The sequence below is a fragment of the Podarcis pityusensis genome, assembly GCF_964106645.2.
Source record: "Podarcis pityusensis genome assembly, chromosome: 3".
NCBI lineage: Eukaryota > Metazoa > Chordata > Lepidosauria > Squamata > Lacertidae > Podarcis > Podarcis pityusensis.
In genome coordinates this window covers 120,538,465-120,565,215 of record NC_138026.1, presented here as the reverse complement: position 1 = coordinate 120,565,215, position 26,751 = coordinate 120,538,465, and the positions used below count along the sequence as shown (strand labels likewise).

The 26,751-nt window shown below is 47.3% G+C and overlaps 1 protein-coding gene across 1 annotated transcript in view; it reads left to right on the top strand.

The window, feature by feature from the left end:
* Window positions 1-26,751, top strand: part of EPHX2 (epoxide hydrolase 2) — a 105,195-nt gene that overhangs the window by 5,553 nt on the left and 72,891 nt on the right. Inside the window, exons 2-5 of the mRNA XM_081001022.1 lie at window positions 20,539-20,623; window positions 21,483-21,642; window positions 22,886-23,076; window positions 25,806-25,928. Of these exons, the coding sequence (XP_080857148.1) occupies window positions 20,539-20,623; window positions 21,483-21,642; window positions 22,886-23,076; window positions 25,806-25,928 (559 nt within the window). The remainder of the gene's footprint in view (window positions 1-20,538; window positions 20,624-21,482; window positions 21,643-22,885; window positions 23,077-25,805; window positions 25,929-26,751) is intronic.

The window sequence follows — 26,751 nt, the reverse complement described above, 5'->3', positions numbered from 1 at the left end:
AAGGATGATGGGAGTTGTAGTCCTAAAACAGCTGGAGGGCCAAGTTTGGCCATCACTGCTGTAGAGGGAAAGGGTACACATCCCAGACACAGGCTAAGTGTCTCAGAGAGAGCTAATCTGCACTTGTAAAAGGTAAAGGGACCCCTGACCGTTAGGTCCAGTCATGGATAACTCTGGGGTTGCAGCGCTCATCTCGCTTTATTGGCCGAGGGAGCCGGCGTACAGCTTCCAGGTCATGTGGCCAGCATAACTAAGGCACTTCTAGCAAACCAGAGCAGTGCATGGAAACGCCGTTTACCTTCCTGCCAGAGCGGTACCTATTTATCTACTTGCACTTTGTACTTTCGAACTGCTAGGGTGGCAGGAGGTGGGACCAAGCAACAGGAGCTCACCCTGTTGTGGGGGATTCAAACCGCCGACCTTCTGATTGGCAAGCCCTAGGCTCTGTGGTTTAGACCACAGCATCACCCAAGCCCTAATCTGTACATGTAGTATATCCCAAAACCTTAATCAATCACAACTAAAGAATTCCTGACAGATGGCCATCCAACCTCTGCTATAAACCACCACCACCTTCTGAGGGAGTCTGTTCCACTGTTGAACATTTTGTGAATCCATTGATTCTGGCCCTGCCCTTTGGAGCAGCAGTAAACAAGCTTGGTCCATCTTTCATATGACAACCCTTCGGGTATTAGCACTGCTTGTGAGCAGTCCTTGATTCCTCCTGCCAGTCATTTTAGAAGAGCCAGCCTGCTGGGTTGGGTCCAAAGGCTCATGAGTCCAGCATCCTTTTCTCCCAGATGCCTTTGGGGAGTCCGCAGTAAAGATCTGAGTGCAGCTGCCATCCCCACTTGTGATTGATTCCCTGCAATGGTGCTCAGGGCATCCTACTTTACCTTCTAGGGAACGGGTGGCGCTGTGGTCTAAACCACGAGTCTATTGGGTTTGCCGATGCTCTGCCCAAGTTTATGTCAGCCTAGCAGTTCGAAAACATACCAGTGTGAGTAGATAAATAGGGACGGTAAACGGCGTTTCCATGCGCTCTGGCTTCTATCACAGTGTCCCATTGCGCCAGAAGTGGTTTAGTCCTGCTGGCCCCATGACTCGGAAAACAGTCTGTGGACAAACACCGGCTCCCTTGGCCTGAAAAGCGAGATGAGCGCTGCAACCCCATAGTCTCCTTTGGCTGGACTTAACCGCCCAAGGGTCCTTTACCTGACCTGACCTGACCTCCTCAGTAAATTATGAATGCTTCTCTCTTCCGTGCTCAGACTTCCGTTGCTGTTCTTCGAGCAGGTATGATCCAGTCCAAGACTGGAACTGTCCCAGCTAAGTGGATATGGGAGAGGTTGCAACATTTGGGGCTTCTTAGTTGAGAGCAAAGGGGAGTAAGAAGATGCAAGACAGAACTGTATAAAATTATTCATGATGTGGGGAAAGTGGATAGAGGAGTTACTTCCCCCTGCCCTTTAATAACTAAAACCCTGGACCACATGTTGAAGCTGAAAGCTGGACAATTCAGGACAGACAAAATAAAGTACTTTTTCACACGGCACAAAGCTAAACGATGGAATTCGTTGCCACGAGAGGCTGTGATTTATTCATTTTTTGCATTTATATTGTTGTTTAGTCGTTTAGTCGTGTCTGCCTCTTCATGACCCCCTGGACCAGAGCACGCCAGGCACTCCTGTCTTTCACTGCCTCCTGCAGTGTGGTCAAACTCATGCTGGTAGCTTCTAGAACACTGTCCAACCATCTCGTCCTCTGTCGTCCCCTTCTCCTTGTGCCCTCCATCCTTCCCAACACCAGGGTCTTTTCCAGGGAGTCTTCTCTTCTCATGACGTGGCCAAAGTATTGGAGCCTCAGCTTCACGATCTGTGCCTTTATATAGCCCACCTTTTTATCCAAGGAGCTCAAGGTAGCAGTTATGATTCCAACCAGCATTGGGTTGCCAGTGATGTGTGTGCAGCCATGTCAGAGCACCAGCAAATGATAAACGGGGTTCAGGCAATTACACCATCTGTTGATGGGCTTGGAATGGAGGGTGATGCAGCTGAATAGTGAAGGTTGCAAGATTCAGGGCAGATAGAGGATTTTTTCACGAAGCGCATAGTTAAACTATGGAACTTGCTCCCCCAGAAGGCAGCAGTGACCACCAACTCACTACTTGTAGATACTTGGTATTGTTTTGAGAGGTATTGTATTGAGCGTGGCTTTGCAGGGAACAGGTGGCGCTGTGGTCTAAACCCCTGAGCCTCTTGGGCTTGCCGATTGGAAGGTCAGTAATTCGAATCCCCACGACGGTGGTGAGCTCCCATTGTTCTGTCCCAGCTTCTGCCAACCTAGCAGTTCTAAAGCATGCCTGTGTTGTTGTTGTTTAGTCGTTTAGTCGTGTCTGACTCTTTGTGACCCCATGGACCAGAGCACGCCAGGCACTTCTGTCTTCCACTGCCTCCTGCAGTTTGGTCAAACTCATGCTGGTAGCTTCGAGAACACTATCCAACCATCTCGTTCTCTGTTGTCCCCTTCTCCTTGTGCCCTCCATCTTTCCCAACATCAGGGTCTTCTCCAGGGAGTCTTCTCTTCTCATGAGGTGGCCAAAGTATTGGAGCCTCAGCTTCAGGATCTGTCCTTCCAGTGAGCTAATCAGGGCTGATTTTCTTAAGAATGGGTAGGTTTGATCTTCTTGCAGTCCATGGGACTCTCAAGAGTCTCCTCCAGCACCAGTGATCCCCCTTCATGGATCACTGCCTTGCCATGGCGAAGGGGCTTGAATAACTCAGAGAAGCTATGAACTATGCCGAGTAGGGCACCCAAGATGAACAGGTCATAGTGGAGAGTTTTGACCAAACCTGATCCACCTGGAGGAGGAACCAGCAAGCCACTCCAGTATCCCTGCCAAGAAAACTCCATGGACAAAGACAAGAGGCATATAAAAGCATGCTTGTGCAAGTAGATAAATAGGTACCATTGTGGCAGGAAGGTAAACGGCATTTTTGTGCGCTCTGGCTTCCGTCAAAGTGTCCCATTGCGCCAGAAGCGGTTTAGTCCTGCTGGCCACATGACCTGGAAAGCTGTCTGTGGACAAACGCTGTCTCCTTCGGGCTAAAGCGAGATGAGTGCCGCAACCCCATAGTCACCTTGGACTGGACTTAACCATCCAGGGATCCTTTACCTTACCTTTGGTTTCAACTAGATTTGGGGGAAGATCTCTCCAAGTCAATATGGGGGTTACTTAATGCTATGTCACCTTCAGGCCCTGTTTGCAAAAGTTGGTGTCTTCCATGCCTGTTTGGGAATAAGTTCAGACCGCTGTGTTCAGTGATGTCTACTCAACTGATAAGCTTGCACAGGATCTACATCTCTCTCATCTGCTGCTGCTGTCCTCAGAAGGGACAGAAAGCATTTTTTTATAACCGTCTCTTATCTTTGACTTTGGACTTCAGATACACCACAAAGAGGCTAATTTTATAAGGCGTTTGGACATGAAAAAAGAAAGCATCTGAGCACGTGTTTCCACTGGGAGAGGGAAAAGGGGGAGACAGCATTTCACTGCACCCTCTTCTTTTATTTTGTGATTTTAATTGTGCCCAGAAAACACCATAAATATCTGTTTATTGAAACAAACAAACCCCATGCCATTTGGTCCTGTCAATTTTGCCATTCTCTTTAGAGGGATATTTTATTGATCTTTGTCTGATAATTACAATCATTTCATCCCACCATTTCCAGCAAATGCACCTTAAGGTTACTTGCACTGAAACTGAACTTAATACATATTTCAATCACAGTACAGTTAAAAGGAATTTTGTGCTTTAAAAAAAGTGTCGCTAGAATAAATCAATCAATACAAACAGCAGCAGGAACAGCAGCCCCAGTTCTAGACAGGAACAGAGGAAACTGTCTCTTTTTTCTTTTCCCTATATAATTGTGTTTTGTATTTTTGTATAAATGAGTTAGAGTTTTGAGTGTTTAACGGGTTAAAAAAAGCTTTCAATAAAAATGTTATTGGCAAATAAGGAAACTGCCTTATTATATGTGAGTAAGTTCGAAAGCACATCAAAGTGCAAGTAGATAAATAGGTACCGCTCCGGTGGGAAGGTAAACGGTGTTTCCATGTGCTGCTCTGGTTTGCCAGAAGTGGCTTTGTCATGCTGGCCACATTACCTTTAAGGCATGAAAACTGCCTAAATCTCTCTTACCTAGGCAACACAGGGACCTCGCTTTATTTCCTTCACGTATTTTCCAACACCTTTATCACTCAGTGTTCTCATGCTAACTGCACCCCAGCTTTCTTTGAAACCACTCACTCTGTCTAACCCACAGGTTGTACCCTTTGGAATGCATAAAGCAACACCTATGTACTTTATTGCGGCATTTCGGAAGGTATCTTTTGTAAAGTTATCTGAGTTGATCAGGGATGTACCTGTAGGCTCCTGTATGTGTTAGGAGTGCAGTTTCTTCATGTAAGAGATAACATTAAGTTTAGCCCAGTCAGTTAATGAGCAAGTAGTGTAACTCCCGTTTAATCATAGAATGCAACAACCTGTTTGCACAAGGCAGCTTTTGCAAGAAGATGAGATGGAGCAATAAGCCAGTTGACTTCTGCTGGGAACTGATTGGCAGCCCGTGAGCTGGTGGTGGATTAAATGCTTGCAGAGTGAAGCAGCTACTAGTCACTCTTGAGAGATGAGCTGGCTGCCTCTCCAGGCTTGAGGCTGGAAAAGAAGAACCTTGCAGCTGAAACTCTCCCAGAGACATTTCATGGGTGTGTGGGAAGGCAGGAGAAATGGGACTGGTTAAGCAGCCCAGACCATTTGTCCATTAATGTTGCTAACCACAATCACTCTTGCCTGCCTAACTCTTCGCACGTAACCATGGCAAGTCATTGCTAGTGCATTAGCAGCCTAAAGAGAGCGAGGCAGATTCATGGAGGAGAGGGCTACTGATGGCTTCTAGCCATGATGGCTGTGACCAGTTACTGGAAACCTGGATGCTTTAGCTGAGATTCCTGCACTGCAGGGGGTTGGACTAGATGACCCTTGGGGTCCCTTCCAACTCTAGCATTCCATGATTTAGGACAGATAGAAGAATATACTTCTTCATGCGGTACATAGTCATACTATGGAGGCAGTGATTTATGAAGGAGAGGGCTGTCAATGACTACTAGCCATGATGCTTCTGGATACCAGTTGCTGCCAACCACGAGATGGGAGAGCGCTCTTGCTCATGTTCTGCTCGCTGGTTTCCCACCAGGCTTATGGTTGGCCATTGTGAGCAGAGAATGCTGGACTCGATAGACCAGATGGGCCATTGGCGTAATCCTGCAGGCAGCAGCAATTATTTTTATTTATTTAATTATACATACCCTGGCCATCTGGCTGAGTTTCCCCAGCCACTCTGGGCGGCTTCCAATCAAGTGTTAAAAACAGTACAGCATTAAATATTAAGAACTTCCCTAAACAGGGCTGCCTTCAGATGTCTTTTAAAGAAAAGATAGCTGCTTATTTCTTTAAATCTGAAGGGAGGACGTTCCACAGGGCAGGCGCCACAACCGAGAAGGCCCTCTGTCTGGTTCCTTGTAACTTCACTTCTCGCAATGAGGGAACCGCCAGGAGGCCCTCAGAGCTGGACCTCAGTGTCTGGGCTGAACAATGGGGGTGGAGACGCTCCTTCAGGTATACAGGACAGAGGCTGTTGAGGGCTTTAAAGGTCAGACCAACACTTTGAATTGTGCTCGGAAGCGTACTGGGAGCCAATGATTGTCCTTTTTACCAATTGTTGTCTTTTTAATTGTATATATTGCTTGTTTTATGTTGCTATGGCCATTGGCTAATGCGAATAAAGTTTATCTATCTATTGTGCTTGGAAACGTACTGGGAGCCAATGCAGATCTTTTAGGACCGGTGTTATGTGGTCCCGGCAGCCACTCCCAGTCACCAGTCTAGGTGCCGCATTCTGGATTAATTGCAGTTTCCGGGTCACCTTCAAAGGTAGCCCCACGTAGAGTGCATTGCAGTAGTCCAAGCGGGAGATAACTAGAGCATGCACCACACTGGCAAGACAGTCCACAGGCAGGTAGGGTCTCAGCCTGCGTACCAGGTGGAGCTGGTAGACAGTCGCCCTGGACACAGAATTAACCTGCGCCTCCATGGACAGCTGTGAGTCCAAAATGACTCCCAGGCTGCGCACCAGGTCCTTATCTTATCTTCTTATGCCCTTTGACATCAAATGGCATAATTGGTAGGTAGTGTTCTCCTGCGTTCTATTGTTTGCTTCACCTTCATGTTCCCTCCCCTTTCCCTACCCTACAACTCTATGATGGGAAAGATCAGCTCCTTCCATTTGATATATGATGTCAAACACTAAGCCCCACTTTCAGAAGAAACGCTTTGATGAAATTCCAAAGCCCGCAAGGAAGAGAGTTGGTACAACTGTAACACCATGTTCTTCCATTCTCCATACACACCACGTGCAAAATTCCATCGGGAACATGGAGACATTCTTTCAAAGGCACGCATGAGTGATGGCTTTGAAAAGAGGGATTAGGGGAGGTTGCTGAAATGCAACAGAACAAGATAGCACATGCTGCATTCTAATGGTAGGGCAGGGTAGCAGATATGGGATCAAGACAGTACAAGAGGTTCTGCCATCTAAGGCCCAGCCTTTAGCCTGAGGGATGAAACAGTCCACATACAGAACAACTAAAGCTCTTCTAGGAAAGACTTGAGAAATTGTATTTTCATCCCAAATTCCTTGGTTGATCTTCAGCCAGACCCACAACTGAATATAATTACTAGGTGGAGATTCTGGGGCTGCTGGGCGCTCTATTCTGCCTTGGTCAGACCCCACCTGGGGTCTTCTGCCCAGTTCTAGGCATTGCAATTTAAGAAGGATATTGACAAGTTGGAAGGTGTGCAGAGGAGGCTGAGCAGGATGGTGAAGGGCCTGGAAACCAAACCATATGAGGAATGGTTGAGGGAGTAGAAGATGTTTGGCCTGGAGAAGAGGAGGCTGAGAAGTGATAGGATTGCCATCTTCACATATCTGATGGGCTGTCACATGGAAGATGGGGCAAGGTTGTTTTCTGCTGCTCCAGAGGGGAGGGCCTGAACCAATGGTTTCAAATTATAAGAAAGGCGGTTCTGACTAAACATTAGGAAGAACTTTCTGACATTAAGAGCTGTGTGACAGTAGAAGAGACTCCCTTGGAAGGTGGTGGACTCCTTCCTTGGAGGTTTTTAAGCAGAGGCTGGTTGGCCTATCTGTTACAGAATCTTCAGCTGTGATTTCTGCATTGCAGGGGGTTGGACTAGATAGAATCTGAAATTCTATGATTCTGATTCAGCCTGGAGCCTTCCGCATGCAAAGCAGGTGTTCTGCCGTGGAGCCTTGCCCCGTCCTCGTTACCATTGATTTTTGAAGGCCGAGATTGCACTGTTATAATTTGAAATGATAAATAAATGAGACAAAAGCAGAGCTGCCAAACAAAGAAGCCAATTAGCATAAATATGCATTATGTAAGTAAAGGTCATTCTTAATGGAAGCAACTGTGCCAGAACCGTCGGAAACAGATGAGCTTTAAGCGTCCCTCAAGTTGACAGGTAACTCTATCAGAAATGCAGAGCTTCCGGCTGCTCTGGGTTCTCAATGAGCAGAAGAACAGGGTACAAATAAAAATATAGAAAGAGAAGCTCCAGAAACTTGAGTTCCCAAGGGGTATCCTAAGAAGGGAAGCCATGGGAATCTATTTAGTGCAGAGAAGGAATCAAAGAGCAGAGTGTGAAAGAATGGGAAGTTAGGAAAAATAGGCAAGAGAAATTCAAGTCTCTTCAAGTCACAGCTGAGTGCTGGCCTTGAATACTGAAGCTCCATAAGAACTTAATAAGAGCCTGCTGTACCTGGCTGCTGGCCAGTCTCGTCCAGCATCCTTTTCTCACAATGGCCAACCAGATGCCTGTGAGAAACCAGCAAGAAGGATCTGAGCACAAGAGCCCTTTCCCCTCATTCAGCTTCTAGCACCTGGTGTTTCAGAAGCATCACTGCTTCCAACTGGGTGGAGACTGAGCATAGCTAGCAGCCATTCATAGCCCTTTCCTCCATGAGCTTGTCTAATCCTCTTTTAAAGCCATCTAGGATGATAGCTGGGATGCGGGTGGTGCTGTGGGTTAAACCACAGAGCCTAGGGCTTGCCAATCAGAAGGTCAGCGGTTTGAATCCCTGCAACGGGGTGAGCTCCCGTTGCTCGGTCCCTGCTCCTGCCAACCTAGCAGTTTGGAAGCATGTCAAAGTGCAAGTAGATAAATAGGTACCACTCCGGAGGGAAGGTAAACGGCGTTTCCATGTGCTGCTCTGGTTCGCCAGAAGTGACTTAGTCATGCTGGCCACATGACCCGGAAGCTGTCTGCGGATAAACACCGGCTCCCTCGGCCTATAGAGCGAGATGAACATGCAACCCCAAATGGTCAGGGGTACCTTTACCTTATATGCTATATGGTAATTTATGGACCTAATAGGTCAAGCCATTTGCGCATAACAGAATGTAGGCACTGAGGAGATTTCACCCCTCCCATACACAAGAATCTCCTGATCATCTCCTGATGGTCTCTGCTGACTCTCCAGAGAGAAGGAGGCGTGTCCTGCCTATCTACTTATTCTGCCCAGCAACATAACTGTGTGTGTGAGAGAGAGTCAGTCAGTCAGTGTATCGGAGAGAGTGAGAGTGTTGGAGATCCTAGAGATAAGATTGCTGTTAGAGCAGCTGCAGACTCTCAGTGTAGCATTGATTTATGCTTAGAATATTCAGCTCTGTATATAGTTTTGTATCATAGTTGTAGTTATAGAATAAAAGGAAGATATTCTACAGAGCTGCTCTCCGAGTGGTTTATACTCTGCAAGACTCTGCAAAACTCTGCTGCGCAACGACTGTATTATTGAGACAGTGAATCCGGTGCTCTCAGCTCTGAGCTGTGAGTCCACAGCACTGTGACCGTTTCCTGTGAGAAGGAGGTCTCTGGCGGTGCTACCCAGCTCGCCTAGCCCAGTCGGGGTTGAGGTGCAAGAGTCCAGTTGGTGCACTGGCTCTAGGGCGATGCTGACATCGGTTATGGGCCCAGTCGTGTTCCAGTCGTCTGACCTGGCGTTGTTCCAGTCATCCCAGGCGTCCCAGTCGCCAGAGGTTTCTGTTGCTGATTGCCGGACGGTGGAACGGACGCTGCATGCTGGACTGATTTGCGGTGCCCAGAAGCAGAGCTGTTTTGGAGCAGAGTGTTCAAGCTGCCGCTGTTGCTGTTGCTGCTGCTTGATTTATGGAGGTATGTTGCTGACTGCCAAAGGAAGAAGATAGCATCCCTGTTTGCCTGTTAATTGCGCTCTGAGTGGGAGAGAGAGTGGCTGAGGGAGTCAAGGCTTTATCTGTGTTGCACGAGGGAAGTGTCTTGCTCTAAGTAATAGCAGACATGGCCTGTGCACATTCTGGCCAGATGGCTCTGTCCTTTCCTCTCCTCACGCCTGAAACCTATGCAGTTTGGCAAGTAAAGATGAAAGCGCTTTTACAGAGGGAGAAGCTATTTCACACGATAGAAGATGACCCTCCAGATAAGGATGATGATGATTGGGCTGAGTGGCATGCTGCAGATATGAAAGCCCGAGGGACAATTATTTTGAGTGTTTCAGACCACTTGCTGGTGAACTTAGAGGGTCAAGAGACTGCACAAGCTGTTTGGCATAAGTTGAGAGATATGCATCTTAGACAAAATGCTGGTTCCAGTGTGATTTTCTTTAAGAAGCTGTGCAGGCTGCAGTTGGAGAAAGGTGGTGATTTGCCTAGCCATCTATCTCAATTAAAGCGTCTCAGACAGGACCTTGTTCAGCGAGACCTGGCTATTTCAGAGGCTGTGTTTGCAATGCTGATGATCAATAGCCTAGATGAGTCTTATGATGGAGTGGCTGCCCAGATTTCCACAATGCCTTCTGACCGGCTAACAGAAGATTATGTGTCTAGCGTGCTCTTGAATGAGTGGGATCGCAGACAGGCTGTTAAAGAAAGCCGGGACTGTGCTGTTAAAAATATGCTTGAAAATGTGCCTGAGTCTTCAGCAGGGGAAAGTGAAAGTGAAACTGCTGCTGTTAAAGCTTTGAAATTGAAGCGGTGCTTTTCGTGTGGAGCACAAGGCCATTTGAGTTTCCAGTGCAAGAAGTCTTCAAAGAAGAAGGGAAACTTCAGAGGCAGAGGGGGAGGAGGAAGAAATCCCCAAGCACCTGCTACTTCAAAGGCCTTGATCTCTCGCTGTTCCAGTCAACGTGGGCGGAGTTTCTTCGTGGTCGACTCTGGCTGTTCAAACCACGTGGCCAAAGATAAGAATCTCTTTGTTCAGCTTGAGAAGCAAGAGAAAGAAATTCATCAAGCAGATGGGACAGTTCTCACGAGTGTGGCTCAGGGAACTGTGTTCTTAAAGAGCCTGAATGCAACTATTAAGAATGTCCTGTATGCACCTGATAGTCAGGACAATTTGTTGAGTGTTTCCCAGCTTGATCGTCAAGGGTTTAAGGTGGTGTTTGCTAAATCTCGCTGTGAAATTCTTAGAGATGGCAAGCTCATTCTGTATGCAAAATGTGTAAATGGATTGTACCAATTGCCTTTTGTTTCAGGTACAGGCACTGCAGAAGCTACTGAGAAAAAGTGTTGCAATTTAACTGTAGATAAGAATGAGAAGTTGCATAACCAATGTATTCATTATTACCATCGCGTTTATGGTCATTTGAATTTCCAGGCTGTGGCAAAAATGCCTGATATGGTTCAGGGTATGAAGTTGAAAGAATGTCCCTACCACATGAAATGTGTTTCTTGTGCAGAGAGTAAGGCAAGGCAAGCTCCCAAAGGTACAGAGTCTGGGAGAGAGGCCAAGAAACCATATGAAGTCATTCATGCAGACTTAGTGGGGCCTCTAGCGCTCTCTAGAGGCAATTCAAGGTTTTTCATGGTTCTGATAGACTCCTATTCGAAATATGTTTGGGTCTATATGCTGCAGAAAAAGTCTGAAGCCTTTACCAAGTTTCGCCAGTTTTGTAAATGGCTCAGAAATGTACATAATGAGAATGTACGTTTTCTTTTCACAGACAAGGGTGGAGAGTTTTGTTCAGAAGAGTTTGAGAGTTTTCTTTCTGAACAGGGAATTGAGCATAGGACAGCCACGCCCAGATCACCCTGGCAGAATGGTTTATGTGAGAGAGTAAACCAGACTCTGCAGCAAGGAATCAGAACGCTGTTACATGATTCAGGGCTACCCAATCCTTTTTGGGCCGAAGCTCTTTCGTTTTTCTGTCATGTGTATAACAGGAGATACCAGTCTAGTGTAAATTGCACCCCATATGAGATGCTTCACGGAAGAAAGCCATGTGTAAAGCATTTTAAAATTTTTGGTTCGGAGGTTTGGGTGCACACCTCGCAGGGTGACAAACTGAGCAAGCGTGGAGAACGTGGTGTTTTCCTAGGATATGAGAAAGGGTCTTATCGTGTCCTGATCACAGACACGAAAACCATAAGGCTGACCAGGAGTATTGATGACAATCCACAATGGGACAGAGTTGGCGTTTTTCAGTGCCATCCCATTTGTGATGATGGTGCAAAAGGGGCAAAGAAAGTTAAGAGGGAGGCAAGTGTTGTTGGTGATGATAATCCTGATGCCAATGTAGTTCCAGATGATGGCACAGATTATCAGAGCCCAAAAGCCTCAGGTGAGTCTGACGCTGACTCAGACTTAGCAGCTTCATATACTTTAGCTCCCCATTCTCCCAAAGAGGAGGAAGCACCAGAACAAGAGGATCAAAGAGTTCTGCGCAGGTCCGAGAGAACAACCAAGGGTGTACCACCGAAAAGGTTTTCTGAAGAGTTTGCAAAGACTGCGGTCACGAGCAACTCTGGTGGGGTTTTCAAACCTAGCATGAAGTGTGCTGAGAGTAGTAGCACAAAATGCTTTATTTATTTCCTTACCTGATATTTGAAGGAAAGCGTGTATTTGAGTTCTGAAAAATGGTTTGTTCAAATCTGCCTAATTAGAAATGTCAATTTGCATGTGAGAAAGAGAAATGTGTATGAAGATTTTTCAGAAGCTGCTTATTCAATGGTATTGTAAAAGTGTTTTATATGCCGGGAGAGAGATACCTGCAGATATGTTAACCAAGGTTGTAAGCAGAGAACAACTTTTGGAGTGTATGTGCAAATTGCAGTTATGTTAAAGATTCTTGAAATGGTCGGATGAAATGGGGGAGGATGAGGAGATTTCACCCCTCCCATACACAAGAATCTCCTGATCATCTCCTGATGGTCTCTGCTGACTCTCCAGAGAGAAGGAGGCGTGTCCTGCCTATCTACTTATTCTGCCCAGCAACATAACTGTGTGTGTGAGAGAGAGTCAGTCAGTCAGTGTATCGGAGAGAGTGAGAGTGTTGGAGATCCTAGAGATAAGATTGCTGTTAGAGCAGCTGCAGACTCTCAGTGTAGCATTGATTTATGCTTAGAATATTCAGCTCTGTATATAGTTTTGTATCATAGTTGTAGTTATAGAATAAAAGGAAGATATTCTACAGAGCTGCTCTCCGAGTGGTTTATACTCTGCAAGACTCTGCAAAACTCTGCTGCGCAACGACTGTATTATTGAGACAGTGAATCCGGTGCTCTCAGCTCTGAGCTGTGAGTCCACAGCACTGTGACCGTTTCCTGTGAGAAGGAGGTCTCTGGCGGTGCTACCCAGCTCGCCTAGCCCAGTCGGGGTTGAGGTGCAAGAGTCCAGTTGGTGCACTGGCTCTAGGGCGATGCTGACAGGCACCCTATATACAGAAATGAGCAAAGCAGTGATATTTTAGGGAGCCAGTAAAGCGAGATGAGCTCCGCAACCCCAGAGTCGTCCGCGACTGGACCTAACGGTCAGGGGTACCTTTACCTTTTAGGATGATAGCTATCATTGCCTCCTGCTGCAGCAATTTGTATAGTTTAACTGTGTGCTGCCATGAAGAAGGCACTTGTTGTTTGTTACATTGCTACTCGCTCTTCTTCCAAGGAACATAGGCTCTTCCACATCAACTCCCTGACAACCGTGTGCGGTAGGTTAAGAGGAGATTGCAACTAGCCCAAGTTTACTCACTAATTTTTGTGGCTCGGAGGAACTCTCATTTAAACCTGGATCTTCCCCAGTCAAGGGCCGCAGCCTTCAAACTACGCACCACCACTGGCTGTCAAAAGCGGGTTAAAGTACAGCCTCTGGAACTTCTTTCAAATGAAGGCTAAACTTGCTGTCAGAGTAGAACTTGCCATATGCCGTCAGGAATGGCAGGAGGAAGAACGGGGTATTTATGGGAGACCAAAACATCGTAATTGTAGGTGACTGTCAATGATAACTGAACTCTGTTGCTTAAACCAGGCAGAGGGCCTTCTCGGTAGTGGCGCCCGCCCTGTGGAACGCCCTCCCATCAGATGTCAAGGGAATAACAACTACCTGACTTTTAGAAAACATCTGAAGGCAGCCCTGTTTAGGGCAGTTTTTGAGAGCCAGTGTGGTGTAGTGGTTAAGAGCGGTAGACTCGTAATCTGGTGAACCGGGTTCGCTTCCCCGCTCCTCCACACGCAGCTGCTGGGTGACCTTGGGACAGTCACACTTCTTTGAAGTCTCTCAGCCCCACTCACCTCACAGAGTGTTTGTTGTGGGGGAGGAAGGGAAAGGAGAATGTGAGCCGCTTTGAGACTCCTGAAGGAGAGTGAAAGGCGGGATATCAAATCCAAACTCTTCTTCTTCTTCTTCTTAATGTTTGATGTTTTATCGTGTTTTTAATATGTTATTGGGAGCCATCCAGAGTGGCTGGGGAAACCCAGCCAGATGGGCGGGGTATAAATATATTATTATTATTATTATTATTATTATTATTATTATTATTATTAAAAGCACCAGCAGAATTTCCTGTCCTAGCTAGACCCTACTACAGGAGTGCATGATTTGGGTTCATTAAGAGCAATAACCTCGCACCCTTCATTAAGAGCAATAACCTTAGGGAAGGGGAAATATGATTGTCTCCCAAGCCCTAGAATGTTTGATTTGCTATGTTTACTACAGGATCAGCATGTTCTTCCTCTGTAAATCTAAAGGAAAATCACTACCGAGGGTTATTTGACACCTTTAGGATGGAGCATGGCTTATGCTGACCGCAATGATACGTTTTGGAAATGTAAATATAGTGTCTGCTCCTGGTTTAACATTAGGGGAAGATGGAAGTTAAAAGAGGCTTTTGGATAGAGATCATGAGTTATCCACAAAGTGCCGACCATCCTGAATGCTTTGAGGTTGTATGGCATCTGTGAATGGCTGCATGGGATGGTACCCAACACAAGGCATCTGAGAAAGCTTTGGGTCTCAGATTTATCTGACATTGTCTTCTTGCACTCTATATTGGGGTGGGGTGCCAGTGGCCCTCCAGATGCTGTTGAACACCCAACTCCTATCAGTCCCAGAAGTCAGCATGGCCAACGGTGAGGGTTGATGGGAGCTGGGACATGACCACGACATCTGGAGGGCCACAGGTTCCCCACTTCTGCTGATCTGCTTGTTGTGTGTTGATGATGTGTCTTACCTTTGTTTTTTTTTTTGCTTTTTTAAAAAAAAGAGGGATGAGACTTAATACATTTGGAGAATGGTACTTGGTGAGACAGGGATGTGGGTGGCGCTGTGGGTTAAACCACAGAGCCTAGGACTTGCCGATCAGAAGGTCGGCGGTTCAAATCTCTGCGACAGGGTGAGCTCCTGTTGCTCGGTCCCTGCTCCTGCCAACCTAGCAGTTCGAAAGCACGTCAAAGTGCAAGTAGATAAATAGGTACCACTCCGGCGGGAAAGTAAACGGCGTTTCCGTGCACTGCTCTGGTTCACCAGAAGTGGCTTAGTCATGCTGGCCACATGACCCGGAAGCTGTATGCCGGCTCCCTCGGTCAATAAAGCGAGATGAGCGCCGCAACCCCAGAGTCAGCCACGACTGGACCTAACGGTCAGGGGTCCCTTTACCTTTTACTTGCTGAGACACCAAGCCTCAAATGGACAGTTCAACGAGGCCCTTCAGTATTGCCTGGAAAGGCTGGGGAAGGGAACGTGAAGGCGAAACAAACAACAGAATGCAGGAGGACGTAAAATAATAATTATCATTATTACCACTACTACTATTTTACTTATTTCCTGACTTTCTCCAGAACCAGGACCCAAGGTAGCTAGAAAGAACAAATGAAAAAAGGAGAAAAGAGAAAAAGTGTTGCTGAATCTGAGGAAGTGATTGCGCATCAGGGTGGCTTCTGGTTTTGCCCAATGCTGCTTTCCAAATCTTCCTGGCTGCTGAAAAGCAACCCTTTGTTTTTCTCTATATCTCTGCCATCTCACCCCCCCCCTTCCCACTCAACACTTCTGCCTTCATTTGCCCATCTCTGCCTCTTTGTTTTCCTTCATTTGTGGAGGTGTGAGGAAGGGTTGCCCAGGTGAAGAGGCGAACTCCTTTCCCTGGCTGATTCGTTTTCTGCTGCTGCCCCTTGCAGAATGAATTGGTTGCAGGCGCTTAGCAGGGAGCAATGGCCCTTTTTCCATCAGGAAGACCTTTCTGACCAGTCTCTCTTGACCAGAGAAGGTGCCAGTTAATTCCCCCAGCTTTTCGGATTGTTATTGTGGTTTCTTCTAGAAGAGGAAGATTTCTGCTTTCTGCAGAACTGTTTTTGGCATTGAAAGAGCGGTGCTTTCAGACGATTTTTGTTCTCGTTGCTAACTATGCGCAGTACTGAGGCCAGAGCTCAGAAAGTGTGCATTCTAATGAAATTCCCTGATGCAAAATGCACCTAGAACAATGGGAGTTTTGAACACTGGACGGAATCCTTTCCACGCTGGGCTGTAACTTCCTGACCCACAGTCACTGGGACAGAAAGGGTGCTTCCATTCCCACAAAGCCCTGTATGCCCCCCCCCCCCATATTGAAAACACTCTACAGACAACCAGTTACAGTGGTACCTCGGGTTAAGTACTTAATTCGTTCCGGAGGTCTGTTCTTAACCTGAAACTGTTGCACCACTTTAGCTAATGGGGTATCCAGAAGCATCATGGCTGGTAGTCATTGACAGCCCTCTCCTTCATAAATCACTGCCTCCATAGTATGACTATGTACTGCATGAAGAAGTATATTCTTCTATCTGTCCTAAATCATAGAATGGTAGAGTTGGAAGGGACCCCAAGGGTCATCTAGTCCAACCCCCTGCAATGCAGGAATCTCAGCTAAAGCATCTGTGACAGATGGCCATTCAACCTCTGCTTAAAAACTTCCAAGGAAGGATCGAGCCCACAACCTCCCAAGGGAGACCGTTCCACTGTCCAACTCCTCTTGCTGTCAGAATGTGTGTGGTTTTTCTGATGTTTAGTCAAAATCTCCTTTCTTAAATTCCATTCCACAGTGCAGAGAACTGTCTGGGAGTTGATTGAGCACATGAGCTCGCATAGGTTTCTCACCTCCCTTGGCTGCCAAACCCAGAGACAGGGGTTGCCTGGTATGCCGCGCGGAGGACCTTAAGGTCCACAAATAACAACACTTTGGAGATCCCAAGCCTCAAGGAGGTTAGATTGGTTTCAGCTAGGGCCAGGGCCTTTTCAGCACTGGCCCCGACGTGGTGGAATGCGCTGTCACAAGAGACTAGGGCCCTGCGGCACTTGACATCTTTCCGCAGGGCCTGCAAGACAGAGCTGTTCTGCCTGGCCTTTGGTTTGGACTCAGTCTGACCCTTATGTTTCCCTCCCCTTATGGTCTTGATTTATCGACTACTTTAAAATGAGGCTGCATTTTAAATTGCATTTTAACCTGTATTTTAAATTGGTTTTTCCCCCTTTCTCTCCCTCCCCCTATTATGTTTTTACTGTGATTTTATTGGTGTTAGCTGTCCTGAACCCGGCTCTGGCCGAGGAGGGCGGGGTATAAATAAAATTTATTATTATTATTATTATTATTAACTCTCTGGTTGCCCATGATGTAAGATGAGCCCTGTAGGAGCAGGCCAGTGTCCCATCTCATGACCAACCAGATGTCCCAGTGGGAAGCCTGAAAGCAGAACATGAGTCCAAGAGCCCTCTCAGTGTGGAGCCAGAGTGTTGTATTGGTTAAGCGCAGTAGTCTCGTAATCTGGTGAACCGGGTTCGCTTCCCCGCTCCTCCACATGCAGCTGCTGGGTGACCTTGGGCCAGTCACACTTCTCTGAAGTCTCTCAGCCTCACTCACCTCACAGAGTGTTTGTTGTGGGGGAGGAAGGGAAAGGAGATTGTTAGCTGCTTTGAGGCTCTTTAAGGGAAATGAAAGGTGGGATATCAAGTCCAAGCTGTTCTTCATCTTCTTCATCTGAGGACCACAGCTCAGTTAAAGCTCTCTGCCTCCTTGCTGAGTTCTTGGAGGCTCTTGCGCGATCTTGGATGGCTCTGTGAGTAAGCATGGCAGAGGCCAGTAAGCATGGCAGAGAGCTTAAAAACTCTCTGCCTTGCTTGGGGGGGTAAGACCCATGCAGGGCGCAAGCTCCAGAAGGCAAGGATAGCCAAGTGAATAACCATAGTTTAGAGGTCCCGGGCCCTAAGGAAGTCAGACTATCCTCCACCAGGGCCAGGGCCTTTTCAGCGATGGCTCTGACCTGGTGGAATGCTCTGTCCCATGAGACTAGGGCCCTTCAGGATTTAACCTCCTTTCGCAGGGCCTGTAAGACAGAGCTATTCCGCCTGGCTTTCAATTTGAACTTTGAGCCAGTGTGGTGTAGTGGTTAAGAGCGGTAGTCTCGTAATCTGGGGAACCGGGTTCGCGTCTCTGCTCCTCCACATGCAGCTGCTGGGTGACCTTGGGCTAGTCACACTTCTCTGAAGTCTCTCAGCCTCACTCACCTCACAGAGTGTTTGTTGTGGGGCAGGAAGGGAAAGGAGAATGTTAGCCACTTTGAGACTCCTTCGGGTAGTGATAAAGTGGGATATCAAATCCAAACTCCTCCTCCTCCTCCTCTTCTTCTTCTTCTTCTTCTTCTTCTTCTTCTTCTTCAACACCTGTGATTCTCAGCAATGCATTCAGAGCCATATTCCCTCCAATACACTGGTGGAGTATGTAGTCATCATGGCCTGGGACAGGGTTCTGTTATCATCCATCCATTCATTTCATAATATTTATACACAGTGGAACAGGCTCCCAGTGTGAGATGGTGGACTCTCCTTCCCTGCTGCCAAACATCTTGCTCTGCTTTCTTTTGGACCACATCGGCAAGGCCAAGAGGGGGGGCTTGTCGTCTGGGCAGCCCGGGACCTCCATGCACACTTCCCAGGCTTGGGGGTCTGGCGGTCACTAACAACACAGCCTTTTGGCTTCACCCCCAGAGGCACACTCCATTGTCTCCTGAGATAGACAGATGCCACCAACAACTGGGTCTTAATCTTTCTTCCTCCCTATCGCCTGTTCCACCCCGCAATAATGAAAGAGCATCAAAGAGATTAAAACACCAAGCACCGGCTTCCGAGGTATTGCGTACATTTCACCTGGAAAGGCTAAAACTCACTTAGTCAGGATACGCCCTTGAGCAGTTCCCCAGAGCAAAGAGATATGGATACTGCCTTAATTACAAAGGTTGGAGATTATCTGATTGAAAAGGAGGCAGATGAAAGAACCTGAGGTTTGGTCCATTTCCCTTATTGACATCTTAGTACTACAAGGGTATACTTGGAAGGATTATTACTGCTTTAATTAACAACCCTCTCCTCACCCTAAGGTCCCAGGGCTGGTTGCAACAGTTTTGAATGCAATCAGATTGGTGAAGCCATCACTTTTACAGCTTTGGAGTTCAAACTTAAACCTGCGGTGCTGGCTGGCATTTCCATTGATGCAATTGAATAAGAGTTTGTGCTCTAGTTGACTCCCTTTTGTCCGCAGGACTCCCTTCCCTTCTTGTGAAGCCTCTTTGCCTGCATACCCCCTTCCTTTGAACCCTGCAAGGCCCACCAAAGTCCTTCCTAGAATGCAACTAGAATGATCAAGGGGGTGGAGTGGCTCCCTGTGAAGTTAGGCAACGTCGGGGCTTTTCAGTTTCAAGAAAAGGCCAGCAACAGGGGGCATGGTGGAAGTTTTCAAAATTATAGAATGGGGAAGATGGATAGAGAAAAGTTAGATAAGCCTGCTGTGCCAGATGAGTCACTGGTCTGGTCCATGTTCTTCTGCTTCTGGGAAACTTGGCTTGGTTGGGCTTCCCGGGCATGTATACCTTTTGAACGCTAGGCTGCTTTCTATAGACATGCAAGGAAGCCCCCTCCTCCTTCAATCCAGGCAAGCCAAAGGCATTATCAGAGTTCCAGGACACATTCCAGCCTGGTGCAAGCCTGGCAAAAGGGGGTGTGGCTAGGGAGGGGCGTGGCCTGGAGAGTCGCAAGGGCCACTCAGAGAGAACTTGGGGGCCACAGAAGGCCTGAGTTTACCCACCTTTGGTGTAAAGTGGGAAGCCCTGCTTGGTTTTCAGGGTATGTTTGTTTCATTTATATATGTTACAGTGGTACCTCGGGTTACATACGCTTCAGGTTACAGATGCTTCAGGTTACAGACTCCACTAGCCCAGAAATAGTACCTCGGGTTAAGAACTTTGCTTCAGGGTGAGAACAGAAATCGTGCTCCGGCGGCGCGGTGGCAATGGGAGGCCCCATTAGCTAAAGTGGTGCTTCAGGTTAAGAACAGTTTCAGGTTAAGAACAGACCTTCAGAACGAATAAAGTACTTAACCTGAGGTATCACTGTATATTGTAAGCCGCTCTGTAATTCGGATGAAAGGTGGAATATTAATATTATAAAAATTAATAAAACTTAAGGAACCTGAAGGAGCATTTCCACCCCCATCGTTCTGCCCGTACACTGAGGTCCAGCGCCGAGGGCCTTCTGGTGGTTCCCTCATTGCGAGAAGTGAGGTTACAGGGAACCAAGCAGAGGGCCTTCTCGGTGGTGGCGCCCGCCCTGTGGAACGCCCTCCCTTCAGATGTGAAGGAAATAAGCTGCTACCTTATCTTTAAAAGACATCTGAAGGCAGCCCTGTTTTGGGAAGTTTTTAATATTTAATGCTGTATTGTTTTTAACACTCGATTGGAAGCCACCCAGAGTGGCTGGGGAAACTCAGCCAGATGGGTGGAGTATAAATAATAATAAAAATATTATTATTATTATCAAACTGTGCTATCATAATGATTAAGGCCTTAAATGATAGTTTTAGGTTATATGTTAGCGACTAAATTTTAATTTATATATTTATTAACTGTTGCTATATCTGTATTGTCGCTGTTATACCTAATTTGCAAATTCAGATGTATCCCTATTGTGTTTTATGATTCCTTGATATTGTATGTGGGCTGGAACTGGTCTGTGACCAAAATAATAAATTCATCATCATCATCATATTATTAATTTACAGTGGAGCAGAGATTCATTTGCCAGTCTTACTGTGGTCTAATTTTGTATGTGTGCGTGTGCTTTCATCTTCTAGCGATTTCTTCCAAAATGCTGCCTTGCAAGGAGGCATTGATGGACACTTCTCCAAAGTGATGACGGGCCAGGTGGCACTCACTCAGGTAAGACTGAGGGGCTGGGGGGGAGGGGTCTTGGCTTGGGGCAGAGCATGTCATGGGGAGTTCCATCGCTGGGATCTCTAGGCAGCAGGGCAGTTCCGTCAGGCCCGGTCCGGTGGGATCCGAAAGACATTTCTGCCTTCTCAATCGTGCTTGCTGGAAAGACCTAGCCTTTCCTTGCACAACTGTTTCAAGATAAATAATGCAATTCTCCCTAAGGTTTGATGGCTGGGGAGCACACAGGGAAGATCGTTATTCTGTGGCAGGTCACCTGCAGAAGGTCCCAGGTTCAGTCCCTGGGTAGGGAACCTATAAAGCCTGGAAACCCTGGAGAGCTGCTCTCCATCCATTCAGACAACACTGAGGTGTTGTTGTTGTTTGGTCGTTTAGTCGTGTCCGACTCTTCGTGACCCCATGGACCAGAGCATGCCAGGCACTCCTGTCTTCCACTGCCTCCCGCAGTTTGGTCAAACTCATGCTGGTAGCTTCGAGAACACTGTCCCACCATCTCGTCCTCTGTCATCCCCTTCTCCTTGTGCCCTCCATCTTTCCCAACATCAGGGTCTTCTCCAGGGAGTCTTCTCTTCTCATGAGGTGGCCAAAGTCTTGGAGCCTCAGCTTCAGGATCTGTCCTTCCAGTGAGCACTCAGGGCTGATTTCCTTCAGAATGGATCGGTTTGATCTTCTTGCAGTCCATGGGACTCTCAAGAGTCTCCTCCAGCACCAGAATTCAAAAGCATCCGTTCTTCAGTGATCAGCCTTCTTTATGGTCCAACTCTCACTTCCATACATCAACACTGAGGTAGTGGGACCCAATGGTCTGACTTGTCATAAAGCAGCCTCCTGTATTCCTGTGTTTCAGATGATGGCCGACTTTGAAGAAGACTGTAAGAAGGCTGCTGGTGCCTCTGGAGCCTCCCTCCCAAAACAGTTCTCGGTGGCTCAGGTCATTGAGAACTTGATGGAGGAACATTCCTTCAATACCCCTTTACTGCGGGCAGCTGTGAGGCTCAGGGAGAACGGTAATGGCTCCTTCGTGTGGCAAGGGGTGGCTGTTACACAAGCTGGGTGCCTCCGATGGTTCACGGCTATGTTGGTGTGGTATTTTTGTAGGGTGCTTTTTTATGAGCTTAGAAGGAGCCCTTTATTTATTCACAATGTTGCTATCCTTCGTTTATTGCTTGTATGTTTAAAAGCATTTCTAAAACGCTTAACATTTAAAAAACTCTCAAAGTGGCATAGTCATACCTCAGGTTACAGACGCTTCAGGTTCCGTTTTTTCAGGTTACGGACCACCGAAACCCGGAAGTACCGGAACGGGTTACAGTGGTTCCTCGCAAGACGAAAAGAATCCGTTCTGCGAGTCTCTTCGTCTTGCGGTTTTTTCGTCTTGCAAAGCAAGCCCGTTAGCGGTTTAGCGGATTAGCGCTATTAGCGGCTTAGCGGGCTTAGCGGATTAGCTGATAAGCGGCTTAGTGGCTTAACGGATCAGCTGTTAAGCGGCTTAGCGGATCAGCTGATAAGCGGCTTAGTGGCTTAACGGATCAGCTGTTAAGCGGCTTAGCGGATCAGCTGATAAGCGGCTTAGCGATCAGCTGTTAAGCGGCTTAGCGGCTTAGCGGATCAGCTGATAAGCAGCTTAGCGGCTTGGGGAAAAGGGGGGGGGAAAGGAAAAAAACCCTGCAGGAACTCGCAAGACATTTTCGTCTTGCGAAGCAAGCCCATAGGAAATTCGTTTTGCGAAGCACCTCCAAAACGGAAAACCCTTTCGTCTAGCGGGTTTTCCGTCTTGCGAGGCATTCGTCTTTCGGGGCACCACTGTACTTCCGGGTTTCGGCCGCACATGCACAGAAGCGCTACATCGCACTTTGCGCATGTGCAAAAGCCCCAAATCACAACCCGCACGTGCACAGACGTGCCGCTGCGAGTTGCAAACGTGCATCCCGCACCGATCACGTTCGCAACCGGAGCGTCCACTGTACAGCGATCCAACAGAAAAGCAATATGACAGTATTCCGAAAACAGATACAGCATGAAAGCTTTCCCCTCTGAATGGGTCATTTCTATTATTATTAAATTTCCGTGCCACCCTTCACCCGAAGATCGCAGGGCGGTTTACAAAGCACCCAAGCCCTTCTCCTTGCACCCTAATTCTTTATGCTATCTGAATCCACACCTGGAATTAAGACGTATTTCCTAACTATGGTACGGAATGTGGCCTGGGCTTTGGTTCATCTTCTGACTCTCCTGCCTCTCCCCTTCCAGGCTTCAAGACAGCTGTCCTGACCAACAACTGGGTTGATGACAGCCACTTCAGGCACCGTACAGGCCTTGCCCTGTGTCTGCTGAACAGATATTTTGACCGGGTGATTGAGTCATGCCGTGTCGGTCTGCAAAAGCCAGATCCCAAGATCTATGAGTATGCACTGGATGTGCTGAAAGTGAAACCTGAAGAGGTTGGTGGCACACTTCTGAGAGCCAGTGTGGTGTAGTGGTTAAGAGCGGTAGATTCGTAATCTGGGGAACCGGGTTCGCTTCCCCACTCTTCCACATGCAGCTGCTGGGTGACCTTGGGCTAGTCACACTTCTCTGAAGTCTCTCAGCTCCACTCACCTCACAGATTGTTTTTTGTGGGGAGGAAGGGAAAGGAGATTGTGAGCCGCTTTGAGACTCCTTCGGGTAGTGATAAAGCGGGATATCAAATCCAAACTCCTCCTCCTCTTCTTCTTCTTCTTCTTCTTCTTCTTCTTCTTCTTCTTTTTCTTCAGTTGTACTTGCAAAAAGCTTCTGTTGTTCCCTTCAGGATCTCTCTCTCTCTCTCTCTCTCTCTCTCTCTCTCTCTCTCTCTCTCTCCAGATGTGTTTAACATCAGTCCTGAACTACAGGGGGTTGGACTAGATGACCCCTGGGGTCACTTTCAACTCTACAATTCTATGATTCTACGCTCTGGTGCAGGGGTGGTGGTGAGGAACCTTTCACTGTCAGAAAGTTCTCCCTACTGTTTAGCCAGAATCTCCTTCCTTGTACAGTGGTACCTCGGGTTACATACGCTTCAGGTTACAGACTCCGCTAACCCAGAAATAGTGCTTCAGGTTAAGAACTTTGCTTCAGGATGAGAACAGAAATCGTGCTCCGGCGGCGCGGCGGCAGCAGGAGGCCCCATTAGCTAAAGTGGTGCTTCAGGTTAAGAACAGTTTCAGGTTAAGAACAGAGCTCCGGAACGAATTAAGTGCTTAACCCGAGGTACCACTGTAGTTCGAATCCATTGGTTCAGCTCCTCCCCTCTGGAGCAGCAGAAAACAAGCTTGTTCCATCTTCCACGTGACAGCCCTTCAGATATTTGAAGGTGACCATCCTGTCACCTCTCAGTCTCCTCTTCTCCAGGCTAAACACACCCAGCGCCCTCAAACTTTTCCCATAAGATTTGGTTTCCAGACCCTTGATCATCTTGGTTGTTTTCCTCTGTACACTCAGTGCCAGTTGTGTGGCAGGTAAAGACATGGCAGGGCCAAAAAGGGGCTTGTATGCACCACTGATCAGCTGTTTGGCAGCACCCACAACTCCCCCCCCTTTGCAATTGCCAACAATCAGCTGACTGCACAAGCAAAAAATTGCTCCCCTGATGTCATCGTGATGTCAAGCAAGTATCCTCACCTACCTGTCAAACTTGGCCACAGGATGGTGGCGGGAATGGGTCTTGTGGTGAAAAACAAGTATTCAGAGAGCAAATTGGATGAGGCCTTCGGAGAAAATCCATGATCTGTTCTCCTTTCTCTTTCATTTTAGTTTCAGAAGTAGGTCTGTGTGTATATACATGTAATTTGGACCCCAGTGGTGGTTGATGGGGAGATCAAACCCATACCATTTTCCTGATTTGATCCACACACTCAGTATACTCTTTGCCACATTAGAGGGGATAAGGCCTGTGGTCCCAGTCCAAACAGAGCAAATTGCAGTGTGTATGTTTGTTTGGCTCTCTCTCTCTCTCTCTCTCTCTCTCTCACACACACACACACACACGTGTGCACACACAGACACACACTCATACTTGGCATGTTTGTATTCAACTCTTCAGTTAAAAAGGCTCCCTGAATAGCCTACATGCGATCAGTTGAAACAGTCCCTGCCCACAAGCTGCCAATCTAAAGGGGGGGGGGAAGCACAACACACAAGGGAGAAGGGACAGGAATGGAAGTAGGGGGCGGGAATCAAACTCAGGCACCCGTTCTTAGGGAGCTGTTCTTGCGAGTCATCAGCCAGTCCTCCAAAGGAGAGAGAGAAAGAGACGGTGACCTGTCCCGGAAATTGTGGTGGAGAAAGGGTTAACTGCCCCCACTTGGCTTCTCTTTTGATTCAATCTTGCCAGACCACAGTGTTAAAAGTGTGAAGCCCAGGATTGCAGATAATGGATCTCTAGGCTCTTTCCATCATTCTGCTGCAGATTGTAGTCTTCCCCAGTGGCTATGGGGTTATGCTTGGGGCTGGCTGACCTAGAGGGTCAGAGGGGTGAATGGATCGAATCCCTTGAGGGTTTTGGGGGCAGAGGGTGGTGTCATGACTCCTAGACCCTTCAGATTATGCCAGTTCCCTAGGCAAATCAGGACAGTCCTGTTTTCCTTGCTGCAGAATTAGGACTGGCTGGGTGCAGAATAAGTTTTTAAAAAAGAAAATTGTGGTGTATACAGCGGTGCCTCGCAAGACGAAATTAATTCGTTCTGCGAGTTTTTTCGTCTTGCGAATTTTTCGTCTTGCGAAGCACGGTTTCCCAAAGTCTTCAAAATCGCCAGTCTTCAAAAACCTCAAAAAAGGCTACCACACCGCGTGCTATGAGTTGCTCCTCGAAGTCAAGTCGCAACTGCACCTCTTCAAGCAATGCACCCTGGCTATTAACGGTTTTAAGAAAAAGGAAACAAACTTGCAAGACGTTTTAATTTTTCGTCTTGCGAAGCAAGCCCATAGGGAAATTCGTCTTGCGAAGCAACTCAAAAAACGAAAAACTCTTTCGTCTTGCAAGTTTTTCGTCTTGCGAGGCATTCGTCTTGCGAGGTACCACTGTATACACAAGGCATTCCTTGCAGCCACAAGGTAGTCAGAGGCCCACTAGATCTAACAATGGCAGAACAGGATAGGTGCATTCGTTCTTTCCTTTCAGCTGACTCTGGCTTTTGCTTCTTCCTCGCGCCAGGTTATTTTTCTGGATGACACTGGCACAAACTTGAAGCCCGCTCGGGAGATGGGCATGGCTACCATCCTCGTCAAAGATTTTGACTCGGCTCTGAAGGAGCTGCAGGACCTGACGGGAGTTCAGGTGAGGAGCTTTTTTGTGTGCGGACGTTGCGTGGAAATGACTTTCTCTCTCTAGGTTGGTTCCTGAGTTTCAGCAATTGCACCTGTGGATTGCATTGCAATCCTAACGAGTAATGGACATAAGAAGGGGGCTGCTGGATCAGGCCACCGTACTGTCTAAATAATAAATTATTATTGGATCTTTAGAAGAAGGCAGCCCTGTGTGGGGAAGTTTTTAACGCTTGATGTTTTGCTGCGTTTGCTGTTTTAATTCATTGGAAGCTGCCCAGAGTGGCATATAAATTATTATTATTACTAATCCAGGATCCTGTTTGCACAGTGGCTAGCCGGAGACTGCAAATGGAAACCTACAAGCAGGATTTGAGCACGAGAGCATTCTCCTCTCCTGTGGTTTCCAGCGACTTCTGTTCAGAAGTTGTTGCTGCCTCCAATTCCTTAGTCTGGACACTGTGCCTCTGTTGATGCAGCCTTGAATAGCATCAGCTTTTTTGCTGCTTCATCAAATTGTTGACTTGTGTTTATTTTATTTATTTATTTATTTATTTAATTTTATGTATACCCCGCCCTCCCCGGCCAAGACCGGGCTCAGGGCGGCTAACATCAGGTATAAAAACAATTGATTAAAATACAACTTAAAAACAAGATTATAATACTACTTAAAATGCAGCCTCGTTTGAGTGGAAGCCCAGATCAAAAACTGTTGGGGGTGGTGGGGGGAAACGTCAAATCTTCACCAAGGCTAACTATCCAGACTGGTCCTACATGGGCCAGAAAAGCCAGGGAAGTCCCCAAATAGGAGTTCTATCACAGAAGGAGAAAGGAAA